Source organism: Camelus ferus, chromosome 1 (genome assembly GCF_009834535.1).
Source record: "Camelus ferus isolate YT-003-E chromosome 1, BCGSAC_Cfer_1.0, whole genome shotgun sequence".
NCBI classification, from domain to species: domain Eukaryota; kingdom Metazoa; phylum Chordata; class Mammalia; order Artiodactyla; family Camelidae; genus Camelus; species Camelus ferus.
In genome coordinates, this window is record NC_045696.1 from 92,561,935 (window position 1) to 92,582,952 (window position 21,018).

The 21,018-nt window shown below is 39.3% G+C and overlaps 1 protein-coding gene across 1 annotated transcript; it reads right to left on the reverse strand.

Moving 5' to 3' along the window:
• Positions 1 to 219: 219 nt before the first annotated feature.
• On the reverse strand, positions 220 to 19,030 carry LOC102512145 (vomeronasal type-2 receptor 1-like). Its single transcript, XM_014562370.2, is given in 8 exon segments — positions 220 to 789; positions 792 to 1,204; positions 2,815 to 2,938; positions 6,662 to 6,889; positions 10,953 to 11,819; positions 14,038 to 14,219; positions 14,222 to 14,328; positions 18,801 to 19,030. Coding segments are annotated over 8 exon segments (2,721 nt in total).
• Positions 19,031 to 21,018: the final 1,988 nt, after the last annotated feature.

The following is a 21,018-nucleotide window of genomic DNA, read 5'->3' on the forward strand; positions in this document are numbered from 1 at the left end:
ATAAAGTGGTTTATAATTTCAATAGTAACAGTTATTCTACCTCATGCTAAATGGTATCTTACAGGATGAGATCTCATATGCCATGCTTTGACCAGGCTATCAGAACCCAAATCCTTAGTACTACCCCAGAGCTTCAGCAGTTACTATGGGAATCACCTGAAAGGGACAGTTAAGCTATGTCACCATTGCAGCTTTGAAGGACACTCACAACTCACGACTCTAGTCACCCAGAACAGTTGACACCGTGGTGTCATTGAGCTCACTGCTTACAGAGGCTGAAGACAGTTGGATGCTCTTATCTATAGTGGGGACTCTTCTGCCAACAATTTCACCTATGTTCCTCTTTGGCCTCAGCAAAATAATGAAGCACTTGGGCTCAAATATACAACCCAACAAACCATAGCTGGATGTCAAGATTGCAAATATTTCCACAGCCACTTTGAACTTGCCTTTGGTGCTCAAGTAAGCAGGGACAGAAGAGACACAGATGATGAAGAAAACTAGCATCCTGAAGGTGATGCATTTTCCTTCATTGTAATTGTCCGGTAACTGGCAAGCCACAACGGTCGTAAGAAAGCACAGCAAGGCCAAGAAGACATCCATCCCAAACACAGAGCATAAAAATTCTATAGAACCTTCATGACATTCCAGAATAATCTTTATATTTTGAGATTCCATGTTCTTGTACACCCTTGGGGGTTCCAGTATTAAATAGGCTGTGCATATGCCAACCTCAACTAGAACAGAGATTAACATGACGACTTTGCGATAAAGAGGGCAGATGGATATATAAGGCGGGTATTGGATTTGGAAATTCTGTAGGCTAAAAACAGTGAAATAGTCTTTCCAAGAATGCCAGACAGGCAGAGAGAAAAGCCCAGTGCCAGAGTGACCTGGCTTGCCAGGCAGGACCAGTTGTGTGGCTTGCCAATGAAGAGCATGGAAGACAGCAGCGTGACGACAAGAAAAACCTGAATGAGAAAGCTCAGCTCCCAGTCATTGGCGGTCACAAGTGCAGTGTGTGTGTGTATCACATACACAGCTGTGACTGCCAAATCCACGAGCGCCCCAAAGATGGAGAGAATGACAAGAGTGAATCCCAGGGCTTCATCATAAGCCAGGAATTCCACCTCTTTCAGCACACACTCGCTCTTTTGTGCATTCAGCCAACAGTTGTCACCACATTGTTCACACTCCCTTTGACCTAATGCACAAAGAACAGAGAACTGACTACAAAGAAATCCAGTTGTCCTCTTCAGCTATGAATAGCCCAAAGCAGCCAAAGGCCTAGTGCAGGACTCACTGAATTTTTTAATAGAGAATATATAATACCTCAAAACAAAACCAAAAACAAAAACAAAACCAAAAACAAAACCAAAAACAAAACCAAAAACAAAACAAAAAAAAACAACAGTGGTAAATGGTGTGCAGCTAATATTATAGATGGAGAATTTATTTTAATTTTTGAAATTCAGTCTCCTTCTTGGTTTCAGCCATTCCTACATGGGCCTTTTTCAGGAAGATGCATCTTTCTTTCTCTTTCAGTTGTCTACTTGAGAAGGGAGTTGTGTACCCTCATAAACCCGAGAACAATCCACAGAAATGTGAGAACATTAAAGCTACTAAGGTGAAAGAGAATTGTAACAGGGATAAGATTTATGAAAATACAAGCGTTTTCAATCTTGCATTCAACATCTCCCCCACCCACTGGAGAGAATTTTGCCTTTGCCCGCTCAGCTCTCCCCTCCTCACCCTCCAGATGCAGATTTGAGAGAACAGGTAGAAAAAGGTCGAGAATAAGAAGAAGAGAAACAAAAACAACAACCCTGTTGACTAAGGTTCAGAAAACATTTGAGGCATTTGGCTGGGCAGAGACTCTAAAAGGAGAGTATTGTGACATAAGAAAAAGTTATTTGGGATGAATTTGTGGTATGAAGTGGATCTCTTCACTGGTCTTTGAAAGACGCAGGTTAAAACTGGATTCCCCCTCAGTCACTTCTGCCTGCTGGACTGGACTGCTCTTGATGTAACTCTGTGCAGAGACGGGGCCACGTGGGGTCCAAGGATTTGTTCCAGGTGACATTGTGCTTGTTTTCCATTTGCGAAAATTTTTATGTTTTGAAAATTCTCTTTTAAATAAGTTGCTATTGAGGGCCTTTTGGCAAAGGACAGGTACAATTTGTGTTACCTTTAACAGAAGGTAGAGATAAAAATAAACCTGCTCCAACATGCTTCATGAGGCTAAGCATATCAAGCCCAGCTAAAATTCTGGTCACAGAGAGCAGCAATTCAGCAGGTAGTAGTGAAAAATTCATAGAGCAGTAGTTACAGAATTCAGCTGTCCTACAAATCTTGAGTAATTATGGTCCTAAGCCAATTGTCTTTAGAGATGTAATTCTAGATCTTATATTTCCAAATTAGGGATAATTCTGTAAAACACAGAACTGTAATTCACTTACTTATTAATTACTCACTATTTTTCCATAACTAATGTTTAGTCTACTTCAGAACTTGAAATAATTTTAAATACTTTTTACAAATACATGTATTCCTATTTCACATTTCATTAAAAAAATTGTTTCCTCTCTTACATTCATGGACACAGGTCTTTTTCCCAAATGTAGCAGCCTTAGAACTAAAATTCAATGTTATATTTTTTTCACTGAACAGAACATCCAATAGTTTGGATGAATTATAATTTTTATGATAAGTTGTCCACATCTATTTACAAAGATGGCTCCAAGGCCCTCTTTGCCAAAACATGTTTAACCTACTTGCATTTTAATATCAATTTAAAAAAATGATCATTTCTACCTGGTTCCCATGACACATGTCCATCAGCACATGGGATGCAGTCAAAGCAGCATATTGGTTCCCCCTGATGAATCCCCGTCCAGGTCCCGGGATGACACAGATCAGTACACACTGAATGGCGAAGCTAGCAAAGACAAATACAATGCGTGTAACAAAGCCCTTTGTCTCTACCACTTGCCAGGTTGAGAAAGTTTCCACCTGGATTTCCTTGCTTTTTTTTTTTTTTTCATTTTTGTTGGTTCTACCTCCTCTACCTACCTCATTACTGTGGGCATTTTGGGGTTTTATCCTTGATCCTTTACTTTTATCTCTCAATATAAAGCAGCACATTCATTCTCTTGTCTTCAACTAGCACCTCTACATAAGAACTCCAAAATCTTGACTCTAGCACCAACTTCCCCATCGGACCTCTAATTCCATATGCTAACCTTCCAACATGCCCCTACTCTGAGATTCCACCATCTCCTCAAATTCAGCATTTCCAAAACTACCCCCATTAGCCCAGTCCTCCTTCCAAATTCCCCATTTCTGTCACTGGCACCACCTGTCTCATCCATCATCTCCAAACTTATCTTCTATTATTTGCCTACATGTACCCTCTCCTTCACTCAGGCCCATCTGCTCACTGACCTTAAGACTCAGTATATTATCGTGAGTTAAATCATTCCTTATACCATTTACTAACTGTTGATGCAGGGCACTTCCAAGTTCACTCTATCAGCAAATCCAGTGAATGCTACTGTTGTCCCCTTCAGTCTATTTGCAACATGGCAGATAGAATAATCCTTTAAACTCTAAGTCAGATCACGACTCTTCTCTGTCAAAAGTCTTCCATGGCTCCCCATTTCACTCAGAGTAAAAGCCAAAGTCCTCCAACAGCCCACAACACTCGATGTGCTCTGACCCTCGCACCCCTCTCATCTCCTCTCCCACTGCTCTCTCTCTCACTCTTCCCAGCCACACTGACCTCTTTGCTGTTCTTCCAAAATGCCAAGCACAACCCTGCCTCAGGGTTTAGAAGTCCTGTTTCCTCCACTTAGAATGCTTTTCCCCTAGATAATGCATGGACTCACTTCCTTTCAATTCTTTGTTCAAATGTCACCTCAGTGAGGACTTCCCTAACTACACAATGTGAAATTACAACACTCCCCCCAGTACCCCTTGTTTCAATCCCTGCTATTTTTCTCTCCCTAACATTATCACCCATTAAAATACTATATCACTGATTTATTTATCTTGTATATTGCCTATTTCTTCCCACTGAAATGTTAGTCCCAATAGGTCAAGATTTGTTCTATTTTGAACACTGACATATCCTCAGTTCCTAGAACAGTGTCTACTACATACAATATTGTGCTCAATACATATCTGTTCAGTTAATTAATTATTAGATGGTAAGTGCTGTGAGGGCAGTGGTCTTTTTGCAGTTTTTAATACAGAGGTGGACTCACTGTAGATGCTTAGTGAATCTGTACTGAATTACATTCAAACCAATTCCATTGTACAAATATAATATAACCCTAGTTTTGATAAAGATGAGAAAAATAAAATTATTATGCTTTAATGAAACATTATTAAAATAGAAATCTACTACTACATTTTACTATCTTTCCATCAATTTTTAGTAGAACGCACATCATATGAACTTTGTATACACAAGTAGTAACATTTCTTTTTTCATGTAAAACATTATATTGAGCACCTGCTATATGGTTAGCCTAGGAATACAAAAGTGAAAAGCCTCAGGCCCCGTTCAGGAAGAGAGCTCTGGGCCACAGAAGGTGGTTTCTACTCCAGGCCTAGGGCAGCCCTGTCTTCCTGCAGTGACAGGAGTGTTATAGATCTGTGCTGTCCAGTATGGCAGCCTCTAACCACATGTGGCAGTTGAGCACGTGACATGCAGTTAATGTGACTAAGGAACTGAATTTTTAATTTTAATTAATTTTAATTTTAAAAGCTACATATGGCTAGGGACAACTGTGTTGGACAGAACAGCTCTAAGTCAAAGAAATAAAATGCAGAAGAGAGCTGTGGCCCCTATAGTGGCAAACGCTAAGGTTTTATTTTTGTATCCTGCCATAATGTATTCAAGAGCTGCTTAAGGATGGGCCCAGAAAGGGAGGAACTAATGTGTGTGTATGTGTGTGTCAGCATGTATGAGTCTATGTATGTTTACTGCTACCCATGGAAAGCCAAGGACCAAAATCAGAGATAAAAAGAGACTTTTTAAAAAGATCCCCTAGGTACCTGGCACAGCATAGGAGCTCAGAAATCTTAATTTTTTTGTCATATATTCGTATATCCTTTCTCAGCATGATTTGGAAGACTATCTGGAGATCTCTATCTCAGATCAAAAGGCCACATGAGAAGAGGGAAGATACATTAATAAGAAACGAGATGAAAAAAGACATCCTCCCCCACCAAGAAAGTTCTTGCAGCAGCAAAGAAGAAGCGCCGGCTGTCCTGACACCTACTTTCAGCTCTCTCTCCCTCCTGCGGGTTCCTCCACCCTGGGATTCACGTGGAAGACTAAATTGCCAGGCTCTTCCACCACCCTATCGCTTTACTGTAACACTACAGGTAAACACTAAACTAGAATATGAAAAGCCCTACAGTTCTACTCTCCAGAACTAATATTTCATTCAGGGTAGAAAGTTCAGCCATCTGACAAGTGATAACGCTTCCTCCGAACTCTCCTCTCCTAGCTTCTCTAGGTGTTCTCTTTGCATTGCGTTAACCAGGGGACCCAGTCTCTAGCTTCTCTTTTAAAATGTTCAGAGCTGCAGTTCTGTATATCAAAGCCCTCCTGTTGCTATAGGAGACAGGGGAATCAAAATTGTAATAATAATTAATAATGCATTATTATTAATGAATAACAATAATAATGAAAGTAATAGCTTTTTGTCTGGGATAAGTACTTTATAGCCAAATCCTCAAACCTTACGTCTACTACTTTCCAAAACAATTTTAAAAACAATTCTTAAAAAGAATTTTAAAATTTATGAAACTCATCTTTTTCTCCTAAATAACCTCTCAATAAAGGACTTTTTGAATGACACATTAAAACTTATTGACATGTTTGTGCGCCATATATACATATATATACCATACTGGAAGCTAGTGTTCCCTACATCAGCTTATGTTATGAACTTGTAAATCCTTCTTCCCATTCTTTGACCCTGGGAATAAATGAGAAAAAAAGGAGGAAGAAATGAAGTTCCTCCAGGGCCACAGTCAGACAGGGAAGGGAAGGACTTCTGGGTTACCCCAGAGTAATGGTAGCTGCTAAACTCTGAATCTCTCCACCCATTCTCTGAAAGAGACCATACAGGTTTAAAAGGAAAAAGAAGTCAATAAAACCACACATGACCCATGACTTCAGCATCATAAAGAGCCTGAAAATACTGTGAATTTCAGAGTGCGTATAACTAGAGAAATAGCCATTAAATCTCAGCAAGGCCATCTCTAGACTCCCTCCTCATCCCTAGAGGTGTGGAAAATGAAGAGAAACTGGGAAAACTGCAGAGAAGAGTCAGGAAAGCAGACACCCAAAGGTTAATGGGGGAGAAGACAAAATCATTCCTAGAAAGAAAATGCCCATCCTACATTAAAATAGATCCAAACTTTGTAGAGACAGCACTGGCTTTAGGGCAAGGTCTTGAAACATTCAATCCCCAGTACCGCCATTTAAAAAGAAAAAGAAAAAGAAAAAAAGATATGTATTATATTTGGGAAGATTAACTTGGAATCACCAACTTCAGGTTTCTAATATTTCATAACACCTGAAACAATACAAAAATGCAATTCTCTGTACATATAAACAAGATAAGATGTCAGAGTAACTAACCTCCCATGATTCCATCTTCCAAAATATTATCGCGTTCTTATTCATCACGAGTTCAGATTTAGAGTTTGTGAATATATGTTCTCCGACCTTCACAAAGGCAGTCTCTCCATTATCATCTAATTGCCAGTTTAGAATGTCATAGTATCCAGTCACATCTCCATTATCATCCATTTCTGTTCTCATTCCATTATGGGTTGTAAACTTAAGTGTCTTCAAATAGTACATCAACTAGAAAACAAGGGGGGAAAACAACAGAGGAAAAAACAATTGTAAAAATTTGATTGCCTAGAAAACAGGGTTTTTAAAGAGACTAATCTCAAAACTCATATTTCACTCATGGGACTGAAGTTTTTCCTTTTCTTCTATACCTCTGCTGTCTAATACAACTTCTGGCCACATATGGTCATTGCAACTTGAAAAGTGGCTGGCCAAATTGAGATGGGCTCTAAGTGTAAAACACCTACTGGGTTGCAGAAAGTTCAAAATAATGTAAACTCTTTCATTAGTAATTTTATATAATCATTTTAATATATTAACATGATGCTAAAATATTATTTGGGGTTAAATAAAATATACTAAATTTAATTTCATCTGTTCCTTCTTAGTTTTTAATTTGGTTACTAGAAAATTTTTAATTACCCGCATGGCTTGTAAATTTCTATTGGACAGGCACTAAGGTAAAATGGTGCCGAATATCTCCGAATACCTACATACCTAGGGAAGGGAGGACATTTCTTCTTAGATTTCTTCCACATGTAGGCTTTCAGGGACCAGTCTGCCCTCCTACCACCACTCCCGCCCCTGTTCGTCAGGAGCTAGAGACAGGAAAGTCAACAAGATCCATTTCTTACCCTTGCAAAGCTCACGGTCCAGTAGAAAGGCTAGACAAATAAACAGGTGCTAATAGTAAAATTCAGTCTACTCTCTGTTGCTGTTGTGGAAAGAGGGTTAAGAGGGCATAGATGAGGGAGTGGCTAACTGCTTAGGAAAATTGGAGGCAGTTTCCCCAGAAAGTGGCCGTGTGAGCTTTAAAAACTTAGTAGCACTCTGCCTGACGATTACTGGGGACAGGGAGAATATTTCCTAAGCCAAGGGAGTAATATGTGAGACAAGGGAGTGCCACAGAAGCCATGGCCAAGAGTACAGTGGTAGATGGGAATGACTGTACACCAACAGAATGCTTTTACAGATATCAGCAAGAATCCCCTAACAAAACAATACCTCTCGTACTCTTGCTTCACCCAGTCAAACTTAGCTGGAGTAAGGGCATGTATTCCTCAGTATGAAGGTAATCAGTCTGCACTGGGATATATCATATGCCCTTGGTTTTTCTCAGAACCACATGCTGGACTTACGTTCCCAACCAGAGACCCAGTCCAATCCCTAACCCTCCACAAACCAGAGAAACCACCCAACATAGAGGAGGGAGCCTGAATTATGGTGTCTGATGATTCAGAGTCATATTTTGGCTCTTGTCAAATGACATGGCCTTGGGCAAGTCATACATCCTAAATAAGAATTCGTTTTCTGGTCTCTAGAAGGGAAATCATTCCTGCCCTACCTCTGTCATGGGGACTAAGGTAACACAGCTGAAAGCTGTTAGTAAGTCAGTACGCCAAGGTGCCATAATAATCACCATGCACCACGGGGGCTCCTCCAGGTCACTTGCACGTTTATCTCCCCCTCGCCCCCTTTTACTGTGTGCTAGTCTCAGTCATCATGAAATCTTCACCAGAGTTCACAACAAAGTGACTTTCACTGCCAAGTCCATTGGGGAGAGGCACATTTTTCTTTTCCAATCTTCAAAAGAGTAAAGCAAGGAAATTTTAAAAGGCTGCCACTTTACAACCTTTCCATAATTCTATCTGTTTATCATCATTGGATGGTAGGACACAGTTCCCTACCACCAGGCATGCAAAAGAATTTAGAAATGTCTAAATAAACCATAAGAGTAAAAGGGTATCATGAATATATATATATATATTCTGACCAAGCCTGATAATGTGATAAGCTGAGGAAAATGAGTATGGAGTGCATTATCATTTTGGTTTTAAATAAGTCACAATTTCTTACTTTGATACATTTATGAAGCATTCGTAAATGTGCCTATTAACTCTCTCTACTGTGAGGTCTTTTTTTTTCCCCCAATTTTAACTTACACCATTCAGGGAATGAGTCGAGGAGCATGAATTCTGTCTTGGACTAAACCATCAACATTCACCTTGACACTGTGTGGTCTCTTGACCCTTCCTAAAAACTCTTTTCTCTGCAGTCCTAAGATATATTTGTTGCTTTTGGAGCAAATTTAAATTGTAATATTGATATCTTCAAATAATAAATTAGAGGGTTGTTGTTTACCATCAATAAGGATCCTTTTATTAAAAAAGAAGTACTCAGAGGATTTCTTTTAAAATTAAAGAACTCACCTATAGCATAACTTAATTTCTCATTTTTAATTTACCACAATTTCCCCAGTACCAGTGAACAACTTAGTACTCAGATCTTGCTTTCTAAATTCCATTCTCCAGTAAATGGAAACAAGACTCCTTGGAGAAATGGCTGACTACAAGACTGGGGCAGAGAAATACAAGATGAGCCTGGAACACCTTGGGTTCCAGAAAGTAAATTAATCTGAAATTATAGTGATGTGTCAAAAGGAAATAGGAGGCAACTCAAAGTGGCTGCCAATGGTCAAACCTGAATTTTGAGCAACAAAATACATAATGATAGTTATGAACTATTATACTCATAGAATAGAAATAAATACCCATGAGACTATATTGATATAAATAAATTAGTGAGGAAAAAGTAAAATTCCAGTTAATAAATGTAGAAGGAATGAGGGAAATAGAGAAATCACTGTTTTTAAAACAATACAGTAATAGTTGTTTCAGGCAAGAATCATCATCAATGGATGCTAAAATTTGTAGACCAAAGCCTTATGAAAAACACAATATTTACAGAGCCTCAAAATATTGCCAAAAAAGATAATTATTAATTACAAAGGGAAACATAGTAACCTTATAATGGAAAAACATGGTGACATCACTATCACTAAATAATCCAAATTAATGTCACCATTAATGAGACACAGTTGACATCATATACCTCCTGCTATGAGGCATAGAAAAGGATACACATCACTTTTACAGCATTCTTGCAAAAATGCATAACCTCAACCTAATCTTGAGGGAAGAAATTAGACAAACACAAATTGAAAAACATTTTATAAATAGCTGGACATTACTTATTAGAAAGCAGCAGGTTTGCAAAATACAAGGGAGAATGGTAAACTGCCACAGATTGGAGGAGGCTAAAGAAACACAAAACCAAATGCAATGTGGGATCAATTTAAAAATAAAAATAAAAATGCAGATGCAGTGGTTCTAGCCACTGTGGAGTCTGTTGGGAGTGACAGGTGATTTGGTGTTGCTGGAGAATAAAGTGCTAAGGGTCATGGAAGGAGCAATGGAGTTAGAGATGCTGACAGTGCCAGACCGGGGATGCTCATGCTCTGCCCTTTATAGGAGAGGGGAGGGACTCAAGGATGCAAACAGAGGAGCACTCTGATTAGCTGTGCATCTTGGTGAGACCATTAGGGCTTCTGTACCCCAAATGAATTGCTGGGACATCAGATCTGAGACAGGCGATATGAGTTCCAATCTCCAAGGTGATCCCAGTAATATTCACGTCCTAGACATCACACACTAGCATGGCCCCTCTAACGCTGCACAAAGACTACATCTTCCCTTTGCAGTTACATGTGATCATATAACTAGATTCTGGCTAATGGGGTGTAAGGAGAATTGTATGTAATTTCCAGGAAATATTCTTAAATAGAGAGATATACACATCTTTGTCCTTTCTCCTTCCTCCTGGCTTAGTGTGGACATAAGGGTTGAAGCTCATGTAGCCATCTGGGATTATGAGGTGAACCCACAGATTCAGAGTGGTGAAACAGCGAGGTAGAAGGAATCTTGATCCCCAAGCCACTCTTTCAGTCCCAGAATGCTAATCTTTGAACTTCATTTATGTAAAGGAAAAAAACCTATCGTTTCATGGTGCTGTTTGTTCTTTTAGGTTTTCGATCATTCACAACAAATCTAGTAATAACTCTGTGAACAAATGGAAACTCTAAGATGTGCATTTAGGTCACAGAAGGAAGTCATTCTTTTAGGTCTCCATGTGATAAAATCATACCTATTAAGTACAAAAGCAGATCAATGGTTTTAATAGTATGGATACTCTTCATGACAAACTATATCATGAAGTAAAACAAACAATGACTTACCTGCCAAGGCTCAAAATCAGGTATATATGCACAGGTGTTTCCTGGAATATGTGGTCCGTATCCTTCTTCACATCTACTTAGATGATCCAGGGTATATGCCATAGAGTACACAGCTTGTTTCACATTGTTTGTAACTCTTAGCTGAGACACATCCAGATAGGTGTTTTTAAGATCTTCCAACTTCTCCTCTCCAGTACAGAATTTATCAGACATGGCATGCAATCTGTCCTCTTTACCAGTCATATTCATTCTATGGTCAATGTTGTACAGAACACTACTATTGGGCCACGTACAGTTAAAAGCAGTTTGCCAAAATTCAATGGTCAGGACATCACTTGGATCCTTGCTGGGATGGACATCATAAAGAAATTCTTTTAATCCTGATATATCAGCTCTGGGTACTGCAAATCCAATACTTCCACCAAAATATGGGAAATATTCAGGCTTTGCAATGAGGGCTGAGGTGATCCAGGCTTCACTCGCTATCCATGTTCTGTCAGTTATGTTATGGTGAACCATTTCCAGCACAAAAGGACTTAGGTCAATATCAGATGCATAAAGCACAATGACTCTGGCAGTGGAGTTCTTTACGGCATTAATAGCTTTCTGCATTTTCTCATTAGAATGGACCTTGGGAATGATTTCGGAGAATGCAATACAGAGGTTGGCACTCTCCTTTTTTTCCTTAAAGATTTTTACTCCGTATTTTCCATAGTCATCATCAGCTGCTATGGTGCCTATCCAGACCCAACCAAAGTGTTGGATAAGTTGTACCACGGCCTCCGACTAGATCTTATCACTGGCTACTGTGGGAAGATAAGACGGAAACTGGCATTTGAGAACTGAGCAGGTAGAAGCACAGCCCACCTACGATTGAAAATATTCATGTAGTTATTAGGAAGCAGTAGCCAAATCCCAAATGACACCATCTCTGTGTATTTGTACTGGAGAAGGGGGGAACCTAACAGTTCTCCCTTTGTTCCCACACCCTTCCACAGGCAAAAGGACTTCTCCTTCTCTCCCTACTCCACGGGTGATGGGGACTGTTAGAGGGAGCACTCTGGGCTTTCCTATCCCTCCTTCTCTCAACCCAGCCCAAGGGAGTTGGAGGAGCTAATTATTAAGATGATGACATTCAATGCACCACTTTTCACAGGTGGGGTCATGGCAATGAAAAGGAAGTAATCTGCCCTCTTATCGATGTTTTCCTGAGACTAGGTGCGTGATTCAAGCCATGCAGGCTCTTTCTCAAATCTAACTCCTCAACCACTCAGATGATGGCATAAGTAGACTCACAATTTATTTGGTAGGTCCAGTTTCTCCCTGTCTCTCTCCCTCTCTGTCTCCTTCTCTTTCTCTCTCCATCACCACCACTTTCCTTCTTTTTCTCCTCTTCTCTCTTTCTCTCTGCCAGGACTTCTGGGTATTTAAGTCCTAAGATTTAGCTTGAGAAAGATGGTAGGGAACATCACTTTAAGCCCAACAAAGTTCTCCAACAAAGTTACTAGAAGCCTTCAGTTTATAAGCACTTGCCTAGATATACGAACAGGCATTTTTCTCATTTTGCCAGTGATTCTTGTGCATAATTTCCATGAGTGAGAATTTAAGAATGAGCGTGGCCAGTACCATGAATCTCTCACAATCTTACATACGTTTCTGTTGTACCTCACCCTTAACCTCAGCAACTCTGCAGTTTAGAAGACATGCCGCATTTCCCCAGGCCAGCCCATCCCATGTTATTGCCGCGTTACCTCCAGGAAGAGCTCCCGTAGTATAATTCCACAGCTCCATCACTGCCAGTTCTTTCATAAGTGACAGGTGATTCCTATTTTCTCTTTACCCTATCCTTTGTCCTATTCTTACTCCGTTCGCTCAAGTTTACATTCTTCTTTGAAACCTCACAAGCAGCAACATCATGGAAGTCATACGTAGGAGAGAATCTCTTTTAGGAAGCAGAGGCACGTGATTTCTAATTCTGGCTACATCATCATGTAAGATTGTGGACAAGTTACTTAAACCTTCTGAATCTCAGTTTCCCCGTGAGAGAAATCGAGCTTATGACATCTACATTTTAGGGTTGCTCAGCATACTAAATGAAACAACAAATGTGAAAGTGTCTATTGTATATAATATTTCTTTTACCTTCTTTGCAGATTTACTACAGGATTTAAATGAGAAAAACCTATCTAGAGGTTCCTAGCCGGTGCCTGGACCAGAGTCGGTATTTTGTGGCAGACAGCTCAGTGCAGCAGCAGTTTGTCTGAGCTGCGTGAAGCTCACACCAAAGGTATCAGCTGTGTCACTTGGCCCTTCCTCTTGGTTCTGTTTCTCAGTGTTACCCTGTTCCTCCTACATTTGTATTTGCAGCTGTATACGCTGCAATGTAAATGCTACTTTTTACAATTATTTCAACTTGTCCCATTACTTCAGTAACACAAATAAGCTTAATCATCATCCACTTTAATAAGTCCTGACTATTGATACTTTTGTGAACCATCCCTGGAAATGAATATAGAGCTTTATTCATATTTTCTTAATAATCCATTCTTCCTAATATCATCTTTCCTTAGATTGAAATGTGTCACTATCCCTGAATTTAAAATATTCTGTACATTAGCATCCCAACACCGTCTCTTGTAAAATTCCCAAGCTCATTTCAGTAGCTAGTGTATGAACAAAACAGGTCATGATTAATAAGTATTAATAGAAGTTAGTAAGTATTAATAAGAGACAAAATGAGTTCCTATACCACCTATCAATCAACCAACAAGTACTTCTCAATCACCTACTCTGTGCTTCAGAGTGTACTGCCTAGTGAGATGTCAAAATACAGATCACCGGGTCCCAACCCCAAGCTAAAAATTAAAGCAGGATCCTAAGGGATGTAGAAGAGCCTGAAACCACCAGCCACACTTGCTGAGGCCAGACTGAACAGAACAACTAGGGGCATCTGCATCACCACCATCATGTCTGTCTCTGCAACTTACCCCAGCCTCACCTGAGCACCTTACTTTTTGCTGCAATTTCCACAGACATCGCTTGTGTTTCTTTATAAGTGAGTACTCAGCACAATATTCTGAAATACCGGACGTAAATAACACAGCCCTAGGATTCTTGAAGCAGCAGTCAGCAAGGATGACCCGCCTGCTCCAATAACTCCTGCCAGAATTGCTCCAGTCCTGTTTCTGAAATTGGGCTTGTTTTCTTCCTGCCTGGTAAGGAATACCAATGCCGCTTCCACAGATTTGGAGACGGTAAAACAGTTACAAAGATCTAATAGCCCAAAGTGACTTGGGGCAAAATACCCTCCCTTTCATTAATCTCCTTGATGGAGTGGATCATGGTTTTCACCCAGCGGAATCCCCGGAAGTTGAACCTGAAAAGGAAACAGCTTTTGTAAGGCCTTAGTCAGTTGGGGGGTCTTTGAGGAGGAAGCAGCTTTTAGCTGGGGTTGGTGCTGAGGGTGTTTTGCCAAAACCTCCCATGCAGGCACCAGTGGGCACCTCCCTCATCTGAGCATGTTAATATTTCATAAAAGATACTGTAAACTTAAAGGGTCTAAGTCTGAATCATATTCATTATTGATCGGTTTGGGTTGGGAAGCACCTTTTTGGACATTTTCTTGCTCTGTATATCTTTCTTGATATAGTCTCCCCTAACTGCTGATTATCTCTTTTCACAAAAATATTCTTATAATCTCAGTTCTCCCCACCACGTGGGGCACCCCTCATTTTCCCCCATTCATTGGAAGTCCCTTGGTACCATATGAGTCTCCTTTCTCTCCTCCTTACTTTCCTATAGGTTTCTCTTGTTTTCTTTTGGACATTAATTATAATAAAAAAATTTTTTTGAAAATACACAAAAATGCTTATGATACAACTTCATAAAAGCAGTATATAAAATTTATATATACTATATACATTATGACTCTGATTAGATCATTTTCCTGCCATAATTTGATTGTTAATGTTGAGATATTTTTCAGTTGAAAAATGTCTTTCCTACCATTCTCACATTTAACCATGAGTAAGATGCCTCCTCTCTTCCATTCCTTAGCCATTAAAAAGGGAAACTATTTCTCCTGTAGTCCACTGTCACATTTTTTCAATTTCCCCTCCATTAAAAATAATTACTCTAGTCCCAATTTTATTTCTTCCCAGTTTTAACCAAACTGTAACCTAGTTTGAAAGCAAGGACCTCAAGAATGTTTTCTCTTAACGTCCTCTGTAGCTATAGCATCTAACTCCGTATCTTCTACTCAATAAATACTTTTGAATTAAATATCTAATAGCAAATAGCCCTGTTGGCAGAGTACATATTTCCTCCATGTCTCTTTAATTGGGTTTTTTAGTTTAGTTTAGCTTTGTTTTTCATTAAATATGCAGTTATTGAGTTCCCCTGGTGCTAGCCACTACAGCTACAACAGTGAACAAAATGAGCACTGCGGTGTCTGGGTGAAGAAAAAGGACAATAGCCCGACAAAAATGATAAACACAGTGACCACGGCAGACATAAGGACCATGGGCTAGAGAAAAAAGAGGTGCCTCGCCTTGGAGGACTTAACAGCTAAGCTGAGGCTTGACGGGTGACATAAAAACAGGGGACAGATGCTGCAAGCGGAGGGAACAGTACATGTGAAGACATGCTAGGTGCAGGCAGATCAGTACACTTGTAGAACAGAGTAGAAACAGATATGACACCAGGAGAGGAGATTGGAGAGCGAGGAGCCAGAACATGAAGGGCTTTATCGTCTCAAGACAGCCGGCTTCTAAATTTACAAGGGTGGCAATATAAACTGGCATACACATTTTTGAAATAAATATAGCAATATCTTTTAAAGGTGAGATAGCAATACATTTCAAGAGCTAGAAAAATGTTCACTTTGAATCAATAGTTCTACCCCAGAGAATTTATCTGAAGAAATTGTTCTTCCCACAGGAAAAAACTATGTATATCCCAAACTGTTCAACACGGATTTATTTATACTATTGAAAAACCAGAAAGAACTTACATGCCCAGCAATAATAAATTATGGTACATTGGCATGATGGGAACATTTTCCATCATTAAAAACTCTGTAATTAGAGAAATTACACTGCAGCATGCATATAATATTAGGTGAAACAGCCTGTATGCAGTTGTTTCTATGCTATAATTAAAACTACATATAGAATTTTGCACTGCAAATACAGTACCTTGCAAAACATACTTCCCTTAGCTTGTATACCAATGAAATCTCATTTCAACATTAAAAAAAAACTACATATAAATTATGTGAGCATTTGGATAACTATCAACAGGAAAAAATTTTAACTGAGCACAGAATAATTATTGAAAGGGTAGAATTTAGGGTGATTTTTCTTTCATTTGTTGATTTCCACGATGACACCCACAGTACTGTTATACAGTGTATATACCTTTCGTTCCCCAGAAAATTTCTCTAAATCCTAACTTTGTTTAGATTAACCAAAACAAGAATTAAAATACTCCCTCCCTCCTTCAGTTTTACTGCCTTTCTCTGCTCTGAACAACATTTTCAAAATAATAAAAAAAATCTTCCTCTTCTGTACACTTAAGCTGATGGCCAACCAAAACTAGCATCCTGTGAAAATTGTAGGTTTAGAAATGAGACTTCTCCAAACTCCAGTTTGCATATCTAGACCAGTTATAGGTAAAAATTAATGATGCCAAAATGAAATTACTATCAGATTAGGCCCAGCCTGGCTCCTGAATGCCACCCACCCAGGCCCCTGCGAGGACTCTCCAATTAGGAGGGAACGTTGTATCAGGTGGAGGAAAATTGAGAGGCCTGGAAAAATACTGGGGTTGGGCACAGATGTTGACGGTTATGGGTGAAAATGCATTACATAGTTCTAATTTTAAAGAAAATGTATCAAACTATGTAAATATGGACTATTGTTCATGTCCAAAGCATACAGGTGTGTTTAGGAAGAATTCAGTGCTGGGAGGTTTTCTCCTGATACGGCACAAAGATGAGCAATGTGGGTTTCAGTCAACAGTCTGGGAGACAAGCAGAGCCCCCACCATGATGTCTTGTGTCACTGATCCACATTCAGGAAGAACTGGCTTTTAAGAAGCCCTGGACCACACGAAACAAATTTCACACAAAATATGATGAATTAGAATGTCATCAGACATCTCAGCAGCAACACTGGAAGTCAGAAGATGCTGAAGTATTCCTTTCAAGGCTACTGAGGCTTCGAGTTAAGATGGAGTAAGTACGCACCACCCTCTCTCTCACTGATTACAGTTAAGATCCTGGGACAGAACATACAAAGCAACTATCAGACTACTCTGAAAACTAAATAAAAACAAGTAGACTAGAGAGGGAAATCAAAATATCCCTGATACAGTGAATTATTTTTTAAATGGGACATACTTCTCATCACTGTGTCAACCACAGTGGATAGGTCAAACTATGTTTTAATGGGGAGGGGTAATTTTTACTTAAAAAAAAGTCTATATTGGTTTTTCTGTTTTACCTTGCTGGGAAGATAACCTTCAGAAGTTGCAATGAAGGGTGAAGAACAAGTTAAGTAATTCCGTTGATGAAATATTAATGTACTATATACTATGACAAACTCTGGTTTTCATTTTATGTTATTAAAGATTGAATAAGTGAAAACTCCTCTGACAAATAAGCCCACTTTAAGTAGTACAGCCATGAGCAAAAGCACTTTTCTCCCTTCCCTTTGCTTCACTGTAAGAACGGAAAAGAATTAGAAGGTCCAGGAAAGAGTTAAGTAGGGACTGACTACAATCCTTCCCTATTGCCAACAATATTACAGTATGTTCATCCCTCTAGTGAAATTTCAAAAATGTACCATGAAATACAATCAAAGGAAAGGTGCTGTGATCAGTAAGGATTTAATTGTATTAGAAGTTGCCAAAATTTTTACAGCATGCATTTACAATTATAATTACCATGCAGCAAGCATCATGGAAGTGATTAAGACATGATGTAAAATGCACAATATAAAATTGTGTCTATGCCATGGCCACAACTATGCAAAAATTATGGTTGCATTTATACGAAGGGCTGAGAACGAACACAGGGAAATGAAAAGGAAAGAGCTGCTCTGTTATGGTAGTAGAATAGCGTGGACTGTTTTTCTTTCTTTCTTTCTTTTAATTTCTGGCATTCTTTTCATAGCAAAAATGTGTGTGTGTGTGTGTGTGTGTGTTTCACACCCAGAAATAAAACCCATGTTTGCCTCTCTTACAATGGATCTTAGCAAACTCAGATTACCAGTCCTGGATCCCATTTCTTGACATGACAATTCTGGGGTGAGAGGAGTAGGGCAGAAGCCTTGCAGCTAAAGGAAGCTCGCTGTGAACACTAGCTCATGAATAAATTCACATCCCCACACTGTGTATTTTCACTCGAGGAGACTTCAGTCCAGCAAAAACTCGCAGTAAAGCAGCAACACTGCACAATTCTGCACTAATGCTTCTCAAGCCTGAATGTGTGTGTGAATCATCAGGAGGTCTGGTCAAAGTGCAGGGTCTGCTCCAGCAGATGTGGGATGCAGCCTGAGGTTCTACTTCTCTAACAAGCTCTTAGGCGATGCTGATGCTGCTAGTCCACAGACCACCCCCTGAGGAGCAATGTCTATATCATACAAAACCTGTCTTTTTAATTTCTTTCTTGTTTCTTCGCAATCCTAGAATATCTACTTTGGAGAAACAGGAAGTACTTATCCCGAGTCAAATAAATAGGGTCATAGTCAGGGCTGGCATCACGGCTCCAGTCCCAGACCCACCACTCCTTCACCCCCAGCTCCTGCAACTGATGTAGACAAAAAGAAGACAGAAAAAATGGCTTACTCTTCACATTTTGCTGATACTGGCTCCAAAGTAGTCTTGTTAGCTGGGATGGTCCTGGAGTGAATAGGTAACAGTCCTCCAATAACAAGTGAATGGTTTTTGGCATCTACATACCCATTCAAATCAAACTTGCCGACAAGTCTTTCTTCCTCTTCTTTGCCTTCAATGCTCAATTCAGCCCATAAAAAACCAAGCAATCCTAGAACCAAGCATTTCTTTCTGCCAACCATTTAATAAGTTTGGGGGAAATGACTAGTGTTAAGTTTTAACGCGGCACCTTGATACAGTGTTACAGTGAGTGTGTGCATGCCACATCCCAGTGGATTCAGCTTGCCACTACTTGCTACCTGATTGTCATGACTCCATCAATCACAGAGCCTCACACTCACCTGCAATTTATGGATCTGCACTAGGAGCAGAGCCTCCTAAAAATCTCTTTTATGCTCAGCAATAATATATAATGACATAATAGTGGTGTTTGAATTTAAAATAGAGTCTTTCACTTTGCAGAAATTGTCCCTTTCTTGTTTCTCAGCCTCATTCATTCTCACTTCAGCCAGTCTTGTGGGAGCTGCTCTTACCCTAAAGATGAGGAAGGGCATTCTGCTTCATCACAAAGCGTAAGAACAGGTGACATCAGGCCAAGCTCTTTCCTTAGGGGTATAGGAAAATTCAAGTGGAGAATTCATGGGGGATTCGCACTAGAAGACATCATTTTGAATCTGTGTTTTGCCACTTTTATTAGTGTGATGGTGGGAAAGTCTCTCTGTGCCTCAAGTTCCTCATTAGTGACTAGGATTATAATAAGCTACGCTAGAAAAATTCTCGAAAGCCAGTATGTGTTCAAGAAACATTTTTCATACATATCATTTTCTTTAACCTCCTCTTCAAGGTCAGCTCATTTTCCTGACTTTATCACCAGTTCAGGCACAAATCCCTGGGAATTTCTGGATTCTTCTTTTCTGAGAATCCTCTCATGTCTTCTTGCTTGGCCCCTCTCAGAGAGACTCCCAATCTCTTTCTCCAGGTCAGTTCACCATGGACTCCCAGCCTCCTTCTTTGTCCCTCTTCCAACGTCTACCATTCACAAAGTATTTTCAGAATGCAGTCCAGTAATATGTATTAGGAGCATGAAAAATGTGTATATCCTTTGATCATGTGATTTTTCTTCAAAGCACTTATCCCAAGGAAGCAATAGAGATTCACATAAACACGATGTATCAGAATATCAAGTGCAGTGTTAACTATAATAGTAAAAAACTGAACAAACTAAACGTACACAATAGGAAACTTCTAAAATCAATTACAATCTATTCACATGATGGAAAACAAAGGAGCCATTAAATCAAGTTTTAGAAAAATGTTTATTCACAATGGAAAAATCTCAATACGCTTAATGTGAAAATAACAGAAAACAAACCAGCGTACACAATTGTACTCTTTTAAGTTTATAAAATTTACCAATATACTGCAGCTCTCTTTCATACATATATTTCCATTAAAAGCACTAGAAGGGGGGGTGGAGGGTGGGAAGGGATAGACTGGGATTTCAAAATTGTAGAATAGACTACACTGTATATAGCACAGGGAAATATACACAAAATGTTATGATAACTCACAGAGAAAAAAATGTGACAATGAGTGTGCATATGTCCATGAATAACTGAAAAATTGTGCTGAATACTGGAATTTGACACAACAATGTAAAATGATTATAAATCAATAAAAAATGTTAAAAAAAAGAAAAAGCACTAGAAGAAACCACTGCAAACTGAAATCAAAAGAAAAAATCTCTTTACCCACTATTTTAACAAACCAACGATCTTCATGTTTCCATGCTCATTTCCAGCCCAGATTGACACCCATGCAGTACTTTTAATTACTTTTTGGTGGTAAATTGTGGGTGATGTTAATTTTTTTCTTTCTACTTTTCTATATTTTCCCACATGTTCTACAATATTCCTGTATTTCTTTTGTAAACAGAAAAAAAATGCTACTGTAAGAAAAATCCTGTTTTAAAACACATGCACACTCAACAGTAATCCCCACTACACACACACACACACACACACACACACATATTTACCCCTTAATATCATCAACAGTATCAGTCACCTGGGTCCTACCAAACCTTCCACATAAAAGTCATTTCCTTTACCTCATCCCCACCGAAGGATTTTCAGCACATGTATTGGTTAAGGGTAATCTCTACCTGACC